We start from the raw sequence: 22,886 nt of genomic DNA on the forward strand, positions 1-22,886 counted from the left end.
GTGATTAGCTAGCATTGAACACATTATTTTGAGTTCCTGATAAGCTTTGAGTAAGAATGAACTGTGTTCTATAAACTTTATAAACTTAAGTGTTAAGTGTTGGTATCGCGCATTATTGACTGTGTTTATTGATGCACTCTATCTGTGCAAGAGTTTTTGGTTCAAGAGTTAATAGTTCACTTCATTTCTAGTTATGGGAAACTTTAATTTCAAGAGAACAGCATCTCACAATCGGTGAATGTCTTCGCTGTAGGTGGAGGGATGTAGTTTTTCTGTAAATTGTATGTACCATCGGCTGTTAACGCTCCGTAGCGGATCGGTTACAGATGCTGACGGACGCTATGTCGGTAATTGGTAGTACGTGATGTTATATTGCACGATGGGTAATAAAACCACATGTTTTGAGTAGCCATCTTGACCTGGTGTTGTGTTAGTTGTGTCTCGGTGAAGAACATAACAGTTAGATTTCCTGATCTTGGCTGGCGCTGACTGGGACCGTCTCCGCGGAGGGTGTGTTTATTAGGATATACAACTAGAGATAGTTATTAATTTTATAATGAATTGATTTGAGATAGTCAAAGAGTTAAGGTTATTTTAATTAATGGGTAGACATGTCATAAAATATATAACGCTACACCAGAGACGTATATAACACACACATATATATATACGTCTCCGGCTGCACTAACACGTGTTTGTGTAGGGTATAAACTTTTCCACGAGCAGCATAGTGTATGAAATCTGGCCAAGTCGGTACGAGTTACCTATCGGTCCCTGTCAGGACAGGTCTCAGTCAGGGGCAGTGCTGCTGTCTGATGCGAGAGGATCCGTCTCCGAATGTACTACCGTTGTTGCCGGTAATATGTCAACGTTCACGTCACCTTTGTGACCTAATTTTTTTCTGTGTACATGTGTGTGGCTATATATATACACAAGATTTATGCTGTAGCAAGATGTTAGCTGAGTGTAAAACATTTTTTTAAACAATAGGATGGTATAGTGGTGCCTGTCGTCATCGAGGGTTTGCTGTGTTGATTCAGATAAGGTTTGTCATTATTGTAACCTTCTTTCAAAACTCTTTACGAAGTCGGTACTTGTATGAAGATGTTCCATCGTTTGTCTCGCGTTCGTACAGATATAAGCATCTAATAAACACGGTTGGTCAATATGTCCGTACACGTTCCCATTTCTATAAAGAGAGAGAGTTGTCAACACAGCGAGGAATTTACAACGCTTGTAAATATCACACACGTGACACTCGCGTGACGTGGTCTGTTTTGTTTTCCTTACATCGTTAATCGTACCTACACATTGGCCTTCGACTAGAACAAGTTATGTATTGAGAAAATTGTGAAATGCGCCGCTTTACCATAATGGTAAAGTGATTCTCCCTGCCCCTACCCTGCATGTTCTTATCCCAGACATATTTTTGATTGTTTATGTGTTTAAAAGAATTAATTAAGATGATTTGGCGGAAAGTGACGCCTCTGTCCCACCTTGTATTTCCCCACTCAGACATAGTTTTGGTTTTAAATGCGTTAAGGTAGCAGGAAACAGTTGATTTGCATTTTTTCTGGAATGATTTGTCATGTTTGAGATATACAGGTATAGCAGATTGGTTATGAAAAATACATCATTACATGTATATATATTTATAAACTACATAACAATTACATTAACAGTAGAGAGATGAAATTTGTGTAAAAAAAAATTCCTCTGCTTTCTGACATTTGATTGTCAAGGTTACCTACTGAAAAAATGCTAAAAATGCAAAAATACCGCTAATTCCAACCTAACACTACAACTTTCTAAAAGAAATTTAATTCTAAACACCTGTCTTACAATCAACAACACTGTCATGGTAACAAAGTACTTACATTTTAGCAAATTCCAACTCGGAAATTCTTCATAACATGACCACATGTGAACACTTCCTGTAAAGCTAGTTTTTGGTGCGTAGACACAGATTGGAGACTGCCCAAATAAAATATCATCCTGAAAAAAAACAACAACTCCACATTGTCCACTTAAACATGACAGGACCAATTTTAGCAAGGATTTTTATTTAATTAAAACCTTTATAATGGGGTAATCTAATGAGCAAAAACATCACCCATGGCCACACCGAGAAACTGTGTACTGCTACCTAAAAGGGTTTGATACAAACAATCTTAAAGAATTTGATGGGAAAAAAGTAATTAATAGATAATGCCCCATCCTAAATTTCCCCGTTACTGACAAATATGATATATATTTGTGTTTGAGTAAGAAAACGTTGTAGGCGTCACTTGTACTGTTATGTAATCGTGTACATATGTTCTGAATGGTTTGGAACTCTTCAATTTGGAAGTAAGAAAGAGAATAACATCCTTCACCAAGGAGGCCCCCTGCTCCATCGTGTCATTTCCCGACCCTTGGTGTTTTTATTGTTATTATTATTTTCATGAATAAAGTAATTAAGCGAAGAAACACCAGTTGAAAATTAAGTGTAAAGCGGGTCACTTAATCATACTATACTGAGTGATTCTAATTTGTGGTTTGTTCAGGTCGTCTGGAGCTTTATCATTAATCGATGTATTATTGTATTTATTTAGAAACGTTAAGATTTTAAGACATTACAATTGCTTATAGGATTTCATGTGATTGGTGATACATTATAATCTTCAAATCATGGAAGTCTTTAGTTATTGAATACAAACAGCACACTTGTGTCGTGGTCACGGCTGAAACGTTTTAAATATTACCCAAGCTTTTTGTTACAGGTGAGTGGCGCCACATACGATCAGCGGTACATGAGCTGCCTGGGTAATTTTTTTTGCACACGGCGGAACAAGATCAGTTTTTGCCAAACATGGCATCCATGATCACGCCGACAATGCTCGTCGTTATTTTACTGCTTTGTGGTCTTGACTACGCTTCCATGTTCCAAGTGTTGGACTTGACTCACGATCTGAGTGCTAAAACGTTGTACTGGCCTGGAAATCCGTCATACAACTTCACGGAACTAGCGAGAGGACAAATGGACAATTTCTGGTACGTCATGTACGACAGTAACGACAATAGTCAGTTGTAGTATATCTGTTTACTGCGTTTTTGGCCTTGTGGTATAAACAACTATTGAATTGATGAAAAACTGTATCATGAATTGGTGATACAGGAAATATTTACCAGTTAAAACTTTTTTAATATTGACTAATTAGTATATTTGTCCACTGGTTGAAATTCCGGGCGATGTTTATGCCCTGTGACAAATAAAACCAAGGTTAAATAAACGTTTTCTTCAAATCTTGATCAATTAGCTGTGTCACGGACTTCGAGTAGTTCACTGAGCCAGTAGATATGAATGAGAGAGTTTTCAAATGTACGTCCGTGATATAGCTAACAGTTAATATATATAGTCAGTCTCTCATTTACAAATGTACGTCCGTGGTATAGCTAACAGTTAATATATCTAGTCAATCTCAGTTTTTTGTCGCTGCGTATAACTGGGATTTTATGCGACACACAGTACTCGAAATTAATATTTAAGATAAAGTTCAGTAAGGTATTTTGATTTGATTTGGTTGAGTATGATTTGAATGGGTTAAATAAGGATGTGGGGCATTTAGTGTGTATAATGTCGGTCCTGTATATGAATGCAATGACTTCATTAAACAGAGATGCTTATATATCTTGTGTAAGGACCTCATGATTCGTTGATATTTTTTTCTGAAAATTATGAATACGGAAATATTTTATATAAGTCCGTGATATAAATCAGTGTTTCATATTTAAGTACTGTAAATAAAATCAAATATTTTGATTGTCGACCTCACATAAGTAAAACACACGAATGTTAATTTGTCATTGTGATATAAAACACATTGTCATTGATAAAAAAAGAGTAGTGTTATGTATCACGAGAAAACACCACCTACTTGTTTAATTTAATCCCAGAACACGAGAAAACACCCACCGTACTTGTCTTATTTAATCCCAAATAAAGTATCTTATATTTATAGTCATTTTACAGGAAACGAAAAATATTTTACTTTCAATTAATTGTATAACTCGGTAATATAGATATTCATTTTTAAATTCCTCATTACAATTATGGAACGCTTTACCTGAAGACGTCTTTCGTGAAAAACCCGTCTGTCAGTAAATTCAAAAGGTTTTTTTTTAACAAAATGATAAGGTAATGGCCCTCAGTACTTAAACATTGGTAGCAGACTCCTTCAAATATTACATGATTACGACTTCAATGTAGTAATTTAAAAGAGCAGTTTTATATAAGAAATCTAGAGAAGATCACTATGTAAATGTGGTTTGGATGGAAGTAGTGTCCCTTTCTTATTATCATGTAGTGATTATACCACAATGAGACAAAATACAAAACTACAACCCGACATAAACCTTTCTGAAGGAAATCTTCTATGGGGAAATGAAAGTTACTCTAGACAAAAAAAAAAAAAAAAACGAATTCACTATTAAAAGTAAATATGTAAGTTAATTAAATTACTCAAAATTGTGTTCAGTTAAGACATATGTCATATATTTTAGTGTAGTAATGAATTGCTTTTTCCTTTTTACCCGTACAACCATTGAAGCTACGTCATATATACATACGCGATTTCTTATTATCGTAACATTTTTTTCTAATACATAATGGCAGATAGATTACGATTTAAAATCCGACATATATCTAACTGAACACAATTTTCAATAATCTGATTAACTTACAAATTAACTTTTAATAGTACAACATTTAAAAAAAATCATATCAATTAAGTAAGCGTTTTGATTAACATAGTCTTATAGTTTTTAATGGGTATTTGTGTGGAATCTATTGTAAAACCAGCCATTTTTTATAGATGTTACATGATGCCATCGCAGACTGTAGCTTGTCCTTTACCACAACTATCAATTACGGCATCATATACATTGTATATGAGCCCAAGTAACCTTGCAGTGTTTTTAGACGATATGACATGTACCCGTTTTTTGCATATGTACTCTGCACGTATATGATGACGTTATCGCGTGACGTATTGTGTACAGGACTGTAGGTTGAACTCAGTCATCGACCTCGGCGCAACTCAGCACTTTTATACTCGCATTGAATGCTTATTTCGTTCCCATACCTGTTTACGGCTGTATCCCTGAACGCATACATTTTAAAAACATGTCTTGGGTGATATGTTTACACAGTGATTATAGTCTGTTTCCTTGTGTAGGTAGTTATATTTACCTGTACAAGTTACCTGTATTTACCTGTGAGTGTACAGGCATCCTGATTTTAGGGTGGGAAATTACAGATGAGGACATATAGTGTATAATAGACTTATTTAAAGTGAAAAAAAAGAAGAAATTACAATTGTATGGATTATATATATAAACTTTAAACAAATTATTTAAGAAATGTTCAATTTACAAGATGAAGGATATAAATTGTGTACAATTTTGTGTTAATATTTTTTAATTTATGCACAATTATGCATGCATTCAATTTCATTTATTCAAATCACAATAACTGCTTGATATGATTATTTTGATTATTTTCTTTAAAAAGTGTTTGTATAGTAAATTTTATATTCAAATGATGTTTGCTAAATAAATTAATTGATCTAAAACTGTTCACCTCTCAAAGATCAATTAAAAAACTGATGAACTCAGTTAATAGGACCAAAGCTACAGATGACATGACACTTTGAGGTGAGTATCCAAGCTATTCATGCAGTTTATCTATATAAGCTCCCACATTTTTCACATTGGTATAATTTACTTTGCTATCATTCAACAAATCTTCTAGTGTTTCAATTCCCAATCATGGCTAACGCTCAGTTAAATTTTAAGTTCACTAGAAATAGACTTGGGGGTAACAACTTATCATATAATGGTTACTTGTACAGAATTAGATCATCTCGAGGAGAAAGGTAAATACTGATGTAAAAGTTGTTTTGTAAAAAGAAATATTTTGTTAATTCTATCCTTGAAACAAAAACTCATAAATTGTATCAATGGACTTTTTTGCTCTTATGTATGCAATAAGGAAGAAATAATTAGAGATAAAAAGTAAATTGATGAATAAATAAATAAATGAAAATAATAAATCATATTTTTTATACATCATACTCTTGAAGTCACAGTAAGTGTTGCTTTGAAACACTGATAGATTTTTTTTTTCTACATATAAATCTCAAGTGTTGCAAACTATACATTTATGTGAACCAGACATTAATATCTTCTTTTTCTCTTTCAGAACTTACTGGAGATGCACCATTACCAACTGCCTTGCTACAATCAACACCCGCAACAACATCATAGTAGGAGTTGGACGGCAACCACACAATCACCCGGGAGACCATGCAAGCATCGTAGCCAAGGAGATCATGAACTGCATCACTGACCGCTGCCAGAAAGAAATCAGACCAATCCCTACCATCTACAGTGAGGAACTCTGCAAACTGCGTGACAACGAATGGGATGAAGAGACAAGAACCGTTGTAGAGAAGATACCCACCTTCAACTCCAAGAAGTCACAGCTGTACAGAGCCAGACGCAAGCTTACACCAAAGCTACCAACCACTACCCAGGACATTGATCTCGAGGGAAGATGGACGGAAACCAACACTGGAGAGCGCTTCCTACACATTGACGATGATGACCAGAACAGAATCCTTGTCTTCGCCACATCAGAGGACTTGGCTGAGCTCGCCACCGCCGACCGCATCTACTGTGATGGTACTGTGATGGTACTTTCTACACGTGTCCCAACATCTTTCATCAGATCTACACGATACACATTGAGATAGATGGATCCATGTACCCAGTTTTCTACTCTCTTCTACCCGGGAAAAGTCAGCACATCTACACAAGATTCTTCACTACTCAAGACATTCATGGCAGACAACCACCTACCCATGTCGCCCGACACAGTATTCGTTGACTTTGAGACAGCTGTCCACAACGCAATCCGCACCGTCTTCCCAGGGACCGATATCAAGGGCTGCTTCTTCCACTACACCAATGCGTCTGGAGAAAGGCACTGATGACTGGACTACAGCTTCCATACCGGGACAACGAAGACATCAGGAGACTGGTTCGCCGTGCAGCAGTCCTACCTCTGGTACCTGAGCAGCAAGTTGAGGATGTCTGGTTTCACGCACTACAGGACATTGAGTACGCCGACCTACCAGCTGACGTGACACCATTCACGGACTATGTTGTTGACCAATGGGTGGATGGAGACCGACCAGTTTGGAACCACTACGACAACGATGGACCACGTACCACCAACCACCTAGAAGCCTGGCACGGGAAGCTGAAGAAGATTGTGCAACACGCCCATCCAAACATCTTCGAGATCATCCAGACATTCAAAGACATTCAGGCTACCAACGAAATTGCAAGACTCCAACGACGCGCCGGTGGAACCAGACGACCCCAACCCAAGAGGTACAGAAACATTGACACCCGCCTTGCCCTGCTGAAACAGAGACTGGAGAGCAACACCATAGACATCATTGCGTACGCTGATGCAGCATCTGAGCTTCTTCACTTGGGTTGAAATGTCTTGCCTAGACTTGCTCTGAGCAAAACGAATGACTTTGTACGTTGTGTCATTGTTGCAGATATTTATGTCAGTGCTATATATTCATCATTGAATTAGTGTTATCACTTATCAGTCTTTAGTGTCTCGTATATGCCGTTAGTGCTGTAACATCAATCAGTTTCTAATAGTGTGACATATAAGTGCAGTGTATTTATTAGTATTCATAGTCATGTTGCATATATTTGTCATTTCCTGGTGCTGTATATTTATAAGTTTTTGTAGTAGTGCTGCATATATTTATCATTTCCTAGTGCTGTATATATGTCTTTAGTTATGTGCTGATATGTTGTACATTGATCTTTCTTTATATCAAAATATTGTACCTTATAGATTTGATTTGAATTTAAAGTTAATTGAAATATTATGATAGAATATATTCATACATGTTGAACTTGATATTTTAGTTGAAGTTACATGTTATTTAAAGGTAATTGTGCTATTATGATAGAATATATTCATAAATATTGGCCTCTTTGTGTTCTTTCTTTATATTAAATGTATTTTAAATTTAATCAATTGTAATTATATCATAAGAAAAGTTAATAAATATTGAACTTCATATTGATATCTTAGTTTTCTTTCTGCAAGTTATCACAGGTTAATACAGGTAACACAGGTAGATCCACAGGTAAAATATCTCAGGTAAATATAATACATGTATGATATAGACTATAATTACCCTCCCTTTGATGTTTCTACCTATTGTTCTAGACATGTATGCGTTCAGGGAACACACCCTGTTTACGTCATCCAGTGGCGTAGGAGCCGGGGGCGGGGATGTGGGGAGAGGGAGGGGGACATTGGCCCCTCACTATTTGACAACTGTCACTTCTCCTCTGGCTCCCAATCTCTCTCTCTCTCGATTTGCTCACTCTCTTGCTGGGCATCAGCTCGAGCTGTTCGGCGCTCTTTGCTGTTTAGGTTTTGCTAGATACCATAGTAATTGTATATTCTATGATATATCCAATTCATTAAATGTATAGATTATGTCGAATTGTTAAATTTAATTGTTATTCTCAATCAGATGTGCGCCAGGTGTTCGAAGACCCGAAGTTTCATTCACTGTTGCATTTACTTGGGAAAGGAATTGATATAAGTTGTAGCCTGTTTTCTTATCCAAAAATACAAAATATGTGCGTTTACTTTGTTGTTATATTAAATAAATATATTTTTAAAACTAAAAACAGCAGACTCAAACATTGAAGTTATTTTGAAATTACTGATGTATTTCTGTGTTTTTGGACTTAATAGTAACTCGGAATAAAGAAATTCGGTCACGAAATACGCACAGCAAATTGCTCATCAGTGCTCAGAAACTGTTTACGTCCCTACCAGGCTTCGTTACCCTTGAGTGGTCAGTTTGGTTTCTAGAAACTCCTAAGTAAACATCATCAGACGTGTGTAGGTCTTTGGTATGTCTAGTAACAGATATAAATAGTAACAATTATTGTAGATATACAAGGTGTGGATACCTCCATGATAAGTAGTAGTAAACACAGCAGGGTTCAACTCGCCCAGTATCCCGGTTTGTGGTACCGGGTACCCTGTCACCACCCGCCCTGGGGGTTACAACTGACCTCTATCCCCACCAACCCTGGGGGTTACAACTGACCCCTATCACCACCCGCCCTGGGGGTTACCACTGACCCATATCCCCATCCGCCCTGAGTGTACCACTGACCCCTATCCCCACCCGTCCTGGGGGTTACAACTGACCCCTATCCCTACCCGCCCTGGGGGGTACCACTGACCTCTATCCCCACCCGCCCTGGGGTTACAACTGACCCCTATCCCCACCCACCCTGGGGGGGGGTACAACTGACCCCTATCCCCACCCACCCTGGGTGTACAACTGACCCCTATCCCCATCCGCCCTGGGGGTTACAACTGACCCCTATCCCCACCCACCCCGATAATTTGGGTGTTTATATGATCTCGATGTAACATGTCAACACAGATATTATGTAATCGATGGAAGGCTGCAGGGGACATACAGTTATCTGATCTAATTCTGAACTTTACGCTAGAATACACCTCTAAACATGAGGTCAGATACACCTGAATGACTTGCATGGGAAGTTCACTGTTGACACCTTGACACTGACCACCGCGCGGTCCAATACGCATCGACCTAATACACCTCGGGTTAAAGTGGACAGTCTCTTCAGGTATCTATAATGATACCGGTAAACGTGTACCTATGGTTGGTACCGACATACCGGTGGGGGGTTAACGGAACCTGGTACCACATACCGGGGTGGATGGGGATAACGGAACCTGATACCACATACCGGTGGTGGGATAGCGGAACCTGGTATCACACACCGGGAGGGATGGGGATAACGGAACCTGGTATCACATACCGGGATGGATGGGGATAACGGAACCTGGTACCACATACCGGGACGGGTAGGGAAAGGGGTGCTTGATACCACATACCGGGGCGGTTGGGGATAGAGGTCAGCTGTACCCCCAGGGCGGGTGGGGATAGAGGTCAGGTGTACCCCAGGGCGGGTGGAGACAGGGGTACCCGGTACCACAAACCGGGATACCGAGCGAGTTGAACCCTTAATTTACTACTACTACTACTAATACGATAGTAATAATTTCCAATGGTGCCTCATCCCTTGTTCTAAAGTTGACAATACATATAATTAAATCGATCACTCCGGGCAAATTTCGTCTGACTGTTTCATGTCTACATAGTATTATCGTCAGAATTATCACATTCGTTAAAACTATTTGACATTAATTTTCTACCTAACGTCGCATAACATAGCTGTTCTCGAACTTAACTTTTCATTATATGGCGACTGCTACCAGTCGTTGAACTTATGACGTCACAGTCGATAGAGTTCCTTTCGGCGCGAGTCACCCTTTGGCTGTGGTAGCAATGGGGATTAACAGTTCTCGGTAATATTTATACAGAACTGTTTATTCAACACTGACTGTAGGGTCAAAGAGCAAACACAACACCAATACCTGCAATCTCGAAGTTTAGGATCTCAAGGAAACCTGTCAACCAACCACCCTTGTGCTTGATTAGTAGTGGCAGGACAGGTGACAATCGTACACTGCTTGTAATGTGTACCTATATATAATATACATTGCATTAATACCGTAAACAGGTAAAAAAGCCGAGACACCGTCTAAAAATAATATTGCCAGTGACGCTATTGCGCAGTTGGTATTTTTAAGAAATAAGATATACATTGCTGAGGAATTTTTATGACTATACAGTATTGAAACCTGTGATAACAATCACCGTCATACATGTTTTGATGTACACACCTGTATTTCCTGTGTGATATGAAGTACACACCTGTATTTCCTGTGTGATATGAAGTACACACCTGTATTTCCTGTGTGATATGAAGTACACACCTGTATTTCCTGTGTGATTTGATGTACACACCTGTATTTCCTGTGTGATATGAAGTACACACCTGTATTTCCTGTGTGATATGAATGCACGTCTCGTGTTGTAGTTTAAAACAACCTCTTTATCACATGTTTGCTTTGGTTACTTCTGTTAACGTAACTTTTACACTTACAGTATAAACCCGTTGTGGATTACGACTAGAGTTCCCCAAAATTACCATGGCATAATTTTGCACTTATGCAAATTAAATTCTTATGTCAGGTCTTTTCATTTTATTTTTTACCCATAATTATTTAAGATAACTAAAAATCACAGGATATACACAGCTTTTCTTGCCTTTGTGAAATTTATCTTTCCACTAACGAGGCTATACCGGATCAATCCGTCATTGGTTGTAAAAATAATGTTTTTTTTTTTAAATAGGGCCAACAGCGGAGCACGATCATTAGATAGTTAACTGTACTATGCGGATCGTCGCATCGCACCGCTAGCCAACACTGTACTATGCGGATCGTCGCATCGCACCGCTAGCCCACCAATGTAGTGCTATCTGGGGAGACGTTAAGTATTCGGAACCGCTAGCCCACCAATGTAGTGCTATCTGGGGAGACGTTAAGTATTGGGCACCGCTAGCCCAACAATGTAGTGCTATCTGGGGAGATGTTAAGTACTGGGCACCGCTAGCCCAACAATGTAGTGCTATCTGGGGAGATGTTAAGTACTGGGCACCGCTAGCCCAACTATGTAGTGCTATCTGGGGAGATGTTAAGTATTCGGCACCGCTAGCTCAACAATGTAGTGCTATCTGGGGAGATGTTAAGTATTCGGACATGTTTTTGGGCTTTATTATTGTTCTGTGTACAGTCTGGTGGAAAATATCGTGACCAGATTGTAAACAGGTGGGAACACTGCATTGTAATCGGCATTGCGACATTTTGTCTAACACTAGGTATTGAATAGATTACATGTGCAGTAGTACTGCTCGCTGTGTCATATGCGTAGGCAGATGGCCTCCTTGTCCAACCAGCTGAAAAAAACTATTGTCACTGTCGTTCCCAGTCAGTGATAAATACATAATTGCTGTTACAAATTTATTGAAATATGAAATAGATCCCACTGATAATGCACATTACAATTCGATATAGACATTACCAACCAGATCAATCATGATATAAATGGACGTCACCTTTAGTCTCGGCAATAAATTATTTCAAAAAATTATACTACAAGCAACGTAATTTCATGAACATTCCTTAATTACCCGTATTCAGGTATGGCACGGAGCACACCACACGCCGATATTTGAGGGTGTGAAACTATACACTGAAGAAACCTTGTAGTACAATACTGTATGTTTTATTGTGAGTGCCACATCTCGCAGTACAAAAAGTGATATCCACTTTATGTCGGCTTATGAGACACTGTTGTAAAATTACAACATATCAATATAGTAATATAAACGTATTAGGTAGGTGAAAGCGAAGGCCGCCGGTATCGGGGCGTAAACCTTTTTCATCAAACCGCACAAAAGGGGCGATACTAGGGGCGATACTATAATGCAGTTGCACGCTAGATAATGTCTCGCGCGTGTGTGGATTATTTCTGCACAAAGTGCTCGATGTGGTGTATGGTGCGTTAACACAATTGTATATATGCTGTTTGAACAAGATATATTCTGAATTTTTATTGAGCAATGAGTTAAACTTCAGTGCACAAGTTAGTGAACTAAGTGCACAATTTTGTTAACTCCAGTGAACAAGCTAGCGCAAAGGAGTTCGCTTTTCTGGTGTACAACAGTACACTCGACTACCAACGTAGCTCCTTGGTCTACGACCATGATCCACACTTGATTAGATTTTGGTGGTCAATGGTCACCACGTTGGAAATAAAAAAAACATAGTGTAAAATATATAGAACATTCTTACCACTGACCAATTACTACCTGATCCAGGGTATTTGAGACCCTGCTAATTTTGTTTATCTTTTGATAACTTAATACAAACTTAAGGCCCTTAGAATCATTGACGAGTCCTGGAAGGAAGAAAGATATTTGAACTCATTATTTTGTAAACCTGGTAAAACCCTGGTAAATACCGCTAGACTAGAGAGAACTTCTCTTTATCTCTGTAACCCTGGTAAATACCGCTAGACTAGAGAGAACTTCTCTTTATCTCTGTAACCCTGGTAAATACCGCTAGACTAGAGAGAACTTCTCTTTATCTCTGTAACCCTGGTAGATATCGCTAGACTAGAGAGAACTTCTCTTTATCTCTGTAACCCTGGTAAATACTACTAGACTAGAGAGAACTTCTCTTTATCTCTGTAACCCTGGTAAATACCGCTAGACTAGAGAGAACCTCTCTTTATCTCTGTAATCCTGGTAAATACCGCTAGACTAGAGAGAACCTCTCTTTATCTCTGTAACCCTGGTAAATACCGCTAGACTAGAGAGAACTTCTCTTTATCTCTGTAACCCTGGTAGATATCGCTAGACTAGAGAGAACTTCTCTTTATCTCTGTAACCCTGGTAAATACCGCTAGACTAGAGAGAACTTCTCTTTATCTCTGTAACCCTGGTAAATACCGCTAGACTAGAGAGCACCTCTCTTTATCTCTGTAACCCTGGTAAATACCGCTAGACTAGAGAGAACCTCTCTTTATCTCTGTAATCCTGGTAAATACCGCTAGACTAGAGAGAACTTCTCTTTATCTCTGTAACCCTGGTAAATACCGCTAGACTAGAGAGCACCTCTCTTTATCTCTGTAACCCTGGTAAATACCGCTAGACTAGAGAGAACTTCTCTTTATCTCTGTAACCCTGGTAAATACCGCTAGACTAGAGAGCACCTCTCTTTATCTCTGTAACCCTGGTAAATACCGCTAGACTAGAGAGAACCTCTCTTTATCTCTGTAATCCTGGTAAATACCGCTAGACTAGAGAGAACTTCTTTTTATCTCTGTAACCCTGGTAAGTACCAGCCGCAATATACTGCTCGGCTAGAGAGAACCTCTCATTAGCTCGATCGGTTGAGCGTCAGACTAGTAAGTCAGACGAATCCTAGTATTGAAATACAAAATGACCTCTGGTACATTGGCGCCCATGTAGGGACTCGGTATTAATGCTTAGTCAAACCCCACCAGCATTGCTGTAACTACTCGCCACCTAGGTCCGAATCCCAGTAGTGGCATTGAAATAAAAATGGCCTCCGTTACTTCACTTTTTTGTGCAATCTCCCAAATACAGTTTTTGAAAAGTTATGCTCGCTGAAAAGTCATCGAAAGGACAATTTGTTTTTATTCTTCACGCCTTTTATCCGACTGGGTGTCAATGGTGTCTTCAACTGAGCTGTAAAATCCATGGTAGTGGTATCATTGATCGAGATGTAGGAAATCCCTCTTTAACCGAGTTGGCGGGAAACATCCAGAATTTAACCAAAACGAAAACAATACATCCACACAACCATGTCTTTTTATTGTTACTCAAACCACTTACATAATTATTCTTACAGGTATGAGTCTAACTTCATTGCCACGGCTGAACATGGCGGTACACATGTCGACTCGCCTGCGCACTTTTACGAGGGAGGATGGCGAACACAACAGATACCCATGGAAAGGCTGACAGGACCGGGTGTTGTCATCGATGTGAAGGACAAAGCTCGTGATAATCCGGATTACCGAGTGCTACTAAATGACATAACAGAATGGGAATCTGTAAACGGACGGATTCCGGACAATGCTGCAGTCATTATGAATTCCGGTTGGGGAGCGAAATATCCGAACAAAACAGCCGTGTTTGGGACAGAAACTCCGAGTGTACCCAGTACATTTCATTTTCCCGCTTGGCACCAAGATACAGTCACGTGGCTGATCAACCAGCGACATGTGTACATGATTGGGGTAGACACACCCTCCACAGATTTTGGCCAATCATCAACCTTTCCAACACATGTAGTGCTGTCTAAGCACAATGTGGTTGGTTTAGAAAATGTTGCAAATCTAGATACAATTCCGGTTTCGGGAACTCGCATATTTGCCGCTGTTACCAAAATAAAGGATGGGAGTGGCGGTCCGGCCAGAATTTTTGCAACAATTTCGACAGAGGACGAAAAATGCACTAATTCTGGACCGCTCCGACTTCCGCTTTCAGTTTTAAGTTTGATCTGCGTTGGTGTGGCTACCATCATGTTCATGTATCATGATGAACAGATCTAGACATCAGAGGAGTTTCCAATTAACAAGAAAGTGTATACATTATCATGGATTTGATATAAAGTCAAACATCTACACTTGATGTTAATTTTAATGTTGCAACAACTTTACCTCTGCCACTGACTGACTAAATTTTCTAACTCTAACGTTTACATTTCAAGACAACCGTGACCTATATCTCTTTTTAAGGACAAATACGTATGTATGTATATATTCTCAATCGGATTTATTATTAACACTTTTTTCATACATGTAAATCTTAAATGTAAACATTTTAATAAAGTATATTTTTTATTTGCAACAATTTTAGTTTTGTCTGGTACGATAATAATTTTATATAATGGACAGCTTTCAAGCACGCTGTATGTTAAGAGTGATGCTTTCAATTTCCCCATTGTGATTTTTTCCATTTCTGGTGGCAACATGCCTGAATCCCTATCGCCTATGATGTTTAAATGTCGCAGTTGATTTTATTTACAACTTCCTGCTCCTAATATCACGATTTTGCTGCATGACATCGTCAACTAGTGGACTCACTCATCATATAACCCAAACACAGGATTTCAAAACTAGTAAATATGGGGACGCTTTACGGTTGTCATAGTGATCTCAATGAAAATATACTACATACATTTCTTTCTGTGAGTAAGGATCTGCATCAAGACTACCGTCTTATTGAGAAGCTGGTGAATCAATGGTATGTGGAATTTAAAGAATTCCAACAGATTGAAAAATTACGTCATAATCACAGAAGAAATATAAGGGTGAAATCACGGAGATGATAGAATTTCTAGTGGACGAGTTAGGTGGCAAGATCGCCCATCATATGATTATTGTCGTACCGACGAGAGCGACCTGTGTCACTCTGTCGTTGTTACTATGCATAGACCCTATGTTTATGAGTTCAGTTCCAGAACACAACATTAACATAGATTTAGGCGAACGTTTGAAACCGCGAATTGTGTTTTCCGTCGAGAGGACCCCCAAGGCACTGAAATTACATCACAAAGTGTAGATTTTACGTCACTTTTCCACAATAAATACCAAAATTATCCCACATATCCAAGGTTGTTATAAACATTACAAATAACTAGGTTCCTTTAAAGCAGAGTAAATCTCGTAAAACTTCTGCAATACCGTGGTGGGCGGTGGAATTGAGAATGTACACGTGCAGAACACGTGAAAAGCGCTGAGTATGCATCAAAGCAATGCGAAGTTTACAACTTTTATGTTTTGCAGGACACGGGAGAAAGAACTCTCCAAATCCATCATCAATACGACCGAAGGTAACCATTGAGAATAATTTGCAATTACAAACGAAGATACATATATGTTCATGATCTGGAAAATAGTTAAAATACGAAAAAAAAAACTAATATAACCATCAACCATCAATGTAATATATTTGTAGTATCTTTCTTTTCTGTCGGTAGCATTATTAACTATAAACTCGAATTTATCAGAAATTAGGACACTTTGATAAGATACGTTCAGACTTTATCAAAGTAACAGAGCGCGGTGTGTGTTTGTGTGGGAGGCGGGGTGGGGTGGGGGGTGTTTGTGTGGGAGGTGGTTGGTTGGGGGGACTAATTTCTTTATTTTGTTGCAATGCTTTATGTCCATTGTGAAATAGTAAAGGGATATTTATACCGTGGTCATTGAGCTCTCTTTGTTTGATAAAGTCTTACAATATATACAGGTAAAACCTGTGTTAGCGACATGTACAATGTTCGTTATTCTGAGACCAGCCACTCTGTTCCGGGTCATTTCCGATAAGAAATATTCAAAACAAGACTTCATAAGCCTTCCTTTATTTCAACGTTTGTTTGTCATTGAAACGCTTGGAAGCAATTGGATTGGTACAGTGGGATTTTGAACACATTTTTCATACTGAATGGTTTTAAAAAGACGCCCAGATAGCAGACCAATGTTGACCTAAAGGCTGGTTGTTGGTCGTTTGTTTGGCCCTACGTTGGCCTTAGCGTAATGACGTTGACCCAACGTTTGCTTATTGTTGTATCCCCAGTCAACGTTGGTTGACTGAAATAAAACTTACAATCGGTTCTAATATGTTGGCCCGACATTAGCTTTATGTAGTAAAACTAACAGTTGGCATCATGTCATTTTCTCGGTTCAAAATTTCTGCTTAAATGACAATTTGGATTCGGCTAGCATTAGTAATAACTAAGTTATAAAAGTTTTTCTATCGGCAATGGACTAGTCGTTTGTGCACACGCTGGCTAGTAACACACAACAGGAAGGTTGAACATTCGTTTAATTCAGATTGAGAAAATGCACACGGGATTCATATTATAATGTAAGGTATAAACATATCATACTAAGACGTGTCGTTAGCATATCTATTATGTTTTTTATTTGTCTCTCAACAAAGGTAGATTCTTATTTACCAACTTGAGCTGTCCTGCATGTGAATGACAAGTTGACCTTCAAATATATATATATATACACACAACATTCAGTCAATAGTTGTGTCTTATTGCGGAGTGTAACAGGTATTGCATGAGTCTGCAAAATAATGTATGGTATCCTATATGTACACTACACACATTACGAAATCCATGATACATATCATGATGTGTGTGTGTGTGTGTGTGTGTGTGTGTGCGTGTGTGTATGTGTGTATGTGTGGTGTGTGTGTGTATGTGAGTGTCTATGTGGTATGCTTGTGTGTGTCTGTGTGTGTATGTGGTATGCTTGTGTATGTGTATGTGTGTATGTGAGGGTGTGTCTGTGTGTGTATGTGGTATGCTTGTGTATGTGTGATTGTGTATGTGTATGTGTGTATGTGTGGTGTGTGTATGTGTGTATGTGAGGTTGTGTCTGTGTGTGTATGTGGTATGCTTGTGTATGTGTGTTTGTGTATGTGTGTGTGTATGTGTGGTGTGTGTGTCTGTGTGTGTATGTGTGTGTGTGTGTTTGTGTGTGTGAGTGTCTGTGTGTGTGTGTATGTGTGTGCGTATGTGTGTATGTGTGTGTGCGTCTGTGTTAAATTTTGCTCTAAATATCACACCACAACTTCCTATATAAACAATGTCACCCATGAAAAGATTTCTCTTATGAGTAAATGATTTCTGTATCTTGATATACATTGGCAATCTTGATTATCTTAATCCTCAAATGCCGATTAAATTCGAACTTAAATTTGCAAATACCCTGGTAGTTATCATTATCAAAACATTTAAGGGGTTGTATGGAAAAATCTGGATGAGATGCTCAAGCGACCGAGAACTTGTCAACTAACAAAGAAAATAAAATGGATTAATGTGATTTAAACAGTCTTTGGTTTTTTTTAATTATCAGGCGTCAACTTTTTACTTTCTACTTTTTGACACAGTACAAACCATATTTGTGTGTTGGCTGTAAAGACCACATTTTATCAATGCTTATTGGACATTCAAAATGATATTTACTGTAACGTTGGTTATTTTCTCTCTTTGACTTAATGACACAGTTTTGGAAGTGAATCAACAGCCGAGGTTAAATCCGATGATCTTTATTTGGCCGTAGTCAGGGTGTAGAGTGACCCTGGCCCACGTGTCACATATATGTAACTTCTCTGTCCGCTTCTCCACCCAGGGGTCCGAATAGGGAAATTTTAATAGAGAAAATAATAATAATTTACAAAATCCCTATTTGGTGCCTCTTAGCCCTGTAGATAATCACCGCGCATGTTGAGCGTACCTGACATCTACAACGTACCTGTCCAACCTGGTTCACCTGTAAACAAGCGCAGTGTCAACACTCTCTGGCCCCATTGTGTGACCCTTCCAACTAATTGCCCTATTGTTATTTTTCATCTATTTAAGGCTTTCCATATGTTTGTATGTTTTTATATTTAAAAGAGTTATTGCCTTTGACATCAAAGAATAGCCGAATTTGTATGGACCTGAGATTAGTGAGAATTTGTGTAACTCTTTGTTATTGACTTTACTCTGACCCTAATTTAGCCTTAACATGTGTCTCCTATCAAAATTATTTAACTTAGTTACAAACTAGCAAAACATAGCAAAATAAAACATACTCTTCAATTTATATAAACTACACAATTGTCAAGAAAAATGAAGAAAATTAATAATGAAACAGTTTCTGGCACAATAAAACGTTGTCCGATGTTAGCCCAACATAGTTTTTGCAAAAGGATGTTGGCCCAACGTCATTTTCCATCGTTGGCCCACCCAAAAGGGCGAGGCACTGGCCCAGCATTGGGCCAACGTTAATCTGCTGTCTAGGCGGTATTCACAGGTGTATACTTGAAATTTGTCGTGTATTCTGGAGTATTGTTGTTCCAATTAAATACCTTACCATATCAGATATCTTATGTTCATTATTTGCCTCTATATTCATATTTGATATTGCAAAAATTGAAAACTATAAAAAGAAGTGACACAAATATGAAAACATGCCATATGTTTCATATAGCAAAACAATTTTCAACCGAAAGCGAAATGATGTTCTTAGATCGTCCCGAGTTAGAAGTCCCAGAGACTTGAATTGCAGGGATAGAGCCAAGACAAACTTTTCTCTGATGTAGGTCAAAGTATTAAATATAGGTCGGATTGGCCTACTTTTGATACACAACTCCTCGGTAATTCAAGCTCGCCATCAGAACTTTAAGTGACTTGTAGTAGAAGACAAAGGACCAGGACTAACACTCTTTGAAGAAGATTACAGGTAAAAGTAAAGGCAGGGTGATTAAGTCTTGATTAATGACTTTTTTTAATAATTTCAATTATGTTTTTTTCCCTTTTGAGTAGACAAACGATGTCTGAACACACAGGCGGGTGGCATCTACGTTAATCTCCGTTTTCACAATTCGTGAATTTAGCGACTACAATAATTATACTTTTTATAATTCAATTGATAGAAATTATGACGAATCCTGAATTGATCGAATACAAAGCAACAACAATAATAGTGAAAATAAAACAAACCGCTGTCCACTTAACCACGGGCTTTATCCTACTACACAGGAAACAATGTGAATAAGTGTGTAGTATTTGTGACAGCCGTTGTTGAATAGTCGCATTGACTAGAGGAACTTTATACTTGACTCAATCCAGCGATTTTAGGAAGTTAACACATGTTAAATGTACTGAGCAAAATTTGGGAATTTTGCAGGGAAAGAACTGTCCGTTCAAGTCCCACACAGATAAGTAATACATCAATGGACCATTTAATCAGACTTTCATTCATTGATGTTTTTCAATATACGTAAAAATCACTATAAAAAAACAAACTTTATCTTATTTTTCCCGTAATATATGTAACAAAACAAATACTTTCCTTTAATTAAAGAAAATAAAACTGACTGTTTTCAATTTAAATAAAAATTGAAAAAATCGGAAAATAAACAATGTGGGACCCAAAATAATTCATACATTACCGCTCGTAGCGATGACATTGCGCATGCGCATATTCCGCGTGTAAACATGGCAGACACAGTACAGACGTCCACCAGTCGCTTCCTTTCTTTCCAATCATACATCAGGCCAGCTCTGAATTCTTACGTTATAATTGTGCGTCGTATCGTTTCTAAACTAATTACTCCTTCTAATAATTTCCCAAAAAACTGAATGTTTATCTCAGGAATACCTCAAGTTTACGTCAAGACTTCGCAAACAATGTTTGTAAACAAAAACTTACCGTAGACATATCTGCATGTGCTTCCTCTGTAAGTAGAAACCTCAACTCTCGCGAGATCAGGCCATGAACTTTCCGACGTGTTCGACAACAATCGTAATTTCGATGGCGGCGTGTTTAAAATGGAGGTGTGTTTACAAATTGCGAGTTTCAACTGCTCACATATCAATACTTTATGCACAAAGTCATGGTAACTATTGTTTGAATAACTTAATTTTAACTACAGCTTAAAGAATATCTCAATAATTATGTATAATTCTACGTATATTGGGGCTTTAAATTTGTCCTTATACATTTCCACTTTGTTATGACTGAGGATATCATTGTTGAATGGAAAATCAAAAGAATCGTAACCAATCCAGTTATTTACTTCAAGTCCAGGTTACCCCCATTCCGATCCCCCAGAGTTAACTTTCCTGGATTTCGTTTCCACTTTGTCAGCACAATTTGGGATTTCTACTTCCGTGATCACTTATATTCTCTGTCACAATTTCGACAACCTACTAAACAATATACTTTCTACACTTGTAGATATAAAGTGTTATCGGTTGCATATGCTTTTCCCAGCTCACCTTTGAAGAAAAAAAATCTCGGCAAATCAGTTTTGATAATATATTTCTAGACATCCACATCAGGTTTGGCGGACTTTTTTGTGTTGCTAATTCTGATTGGTCAGTGCGAAAGGGGCACTGTGCATGTAATCCAGAAAACCCCGATGATGGTACTAGCGATAAGCTTAACAGCTGATTGGGAATGTGAATGTGTTACACTCTAACCTTCCAGCTGACATCCCTTTGATCTCATAGCTTGACACAGCTATAAAGGTGTATATTGGGTCTCTTGCCGTGACAGCATTTTCGAGAAAATGAAGTTAATTTGTCATTATGACATATACATAATATGTACACATTTTACCATTGACAGCCATGAGACACCTACATTGAAGTTCTTTCGATAATACTGATACCTTTTTCGTATTTTGTATTTAAACATATTTTATTGCACATAAGTAGCTATAGGATTGGGCACAAGTTTTACGAGGAAAGGGAGAGAGAGAGAATGGGGCGGGGGCGGGGGGGGGGGGGGGGGGAGAGAGGGAGGGGGGGGGGAGGTGTATAACACGTACTTTGTATGTTTAGAATATTTTGTACAAAATATGTTGGTCATGCACAAGCAAAACAGGTGACCACACTGCCCACATGCTTAAACTCACAACTTGTCAATGTATTTTTGGACCGAAGTAGTATCGCGGTATATAACTTTGACACTAACAGTCCTTCCGAAGGACGCCGGTCCGTCGGCGATCGCCGGTAAAATCTTTTCAGGACCGGAGAAAATTTTGCAAAAACCGGACCGAAGGTCCGGAAACGACTCGTCATTTATATTGTGCTCAAAACATCCGGTCGCCATTTTTATGTTAGTATACAGTGTTAGCAATGCTGCGATACTACGAGGGTGCAACCCCTGGTAAATCAAAGCGCAAGACGCCTCCACCAAAAGCGGCTGAATATGAAGCAAAACGGAGACGGGTATTCATACCAAGCTGGAAGGACAGCAGACCGTGGTTGAATTTTAACGGAGAACAAAATTTGATGACCTGTACCATATGCATTAAATATTGCACAGCCGCAGGCTCACAGACACAGTCATCGAGTTTCGTATCGGGCAGCAGCAATTTAAAAAAATCTGCCATTATTGATCATGAATGCAGCAAGGCCCATATTAAAGCTCTTGAGCTGGAAGATGCGGATAAAAGGTCAGCAATAGATAAGCTTAATTTTACCAGAGCAGGTCAAGCCATACAATCGCTCCGAGAAGCAGAAAAGGGCCGTTTGAATATCCTCTTCAGAAACGCCCATGCTTTGATGAAACAGAACAGACCTCTAAGTGATTTTGCTTGGCTTGCTATGTTAGACAGACAAAAAGGCCTAGACACAGGAAATACCTACTTAAACAATAATGCAGCATTGGACTTCATTCGCAGCATTGCATCAAGTGAAAGGGCACGAACCCATGATATGCTGAAAACTGTACATT

General features: G+C 38.5%; 1 protein-coding gene across 3 annotated transcripts; it reads left to right on the forward strand.

Moving 5' to 3' along the window:
• The first annotated feature begins 452 nt into the window (after window positions 1–452).
• On the forward strand, window positions 453–15,492 carry LOC132562819 (isatin hydrolase-like). Of its 3 annotated transcripts, none has more exons than XM_060227594.1 (3): window positions 453–510; window positions 2,763–3,033; window positions 14,486–15,492. In XM_060227594.1, the coding sequence occupies exons 2-3, from the start codon at window positions 2,852–2,854 to the stop codon at window positions 15,189–15,191; spliced, it is 888 nt and encodes a 295-aa protein (XP_060083577.1). In that variant the 5' UTR covers window positions 453–510; window positions 2,763–2,851; the 3' UTR covers window positions 15,192–15,492. The 3 variants fall into 3 exon arrangements, with proteins under 3 accessions (XP_060083577.1, XP_060083575.1, XP_060083576.1); XM_060227592.1 differs by lacking the exon at window positions 453–510 and adding an exon at window positions 767–857; XM_060227593.1 differs by lacking the exon at window positions 453–510 and adding an exon at window positions 972–1,045.
• The last annotated feature ends 7,394 nt before the right edge of the window (window positions 15,493–22,886 follow it).

Source organism: Ylistrum balloti, unplaced genomic scaffold (assembly GCF_031769215.1).
Source record: "Ylistrum balloti isolate Yb309-2 unplaced genomic scaffold, AGI_CSIRO_Ybal_v1 Utg371524, whole genome shotgun sequence".
Lineage (NCBI taxonomy): Eukaryota > Metazoa > Mollusca > Bivalvia > Pectinida > Pectinidae > Ylistrum > Ylistrum balloti.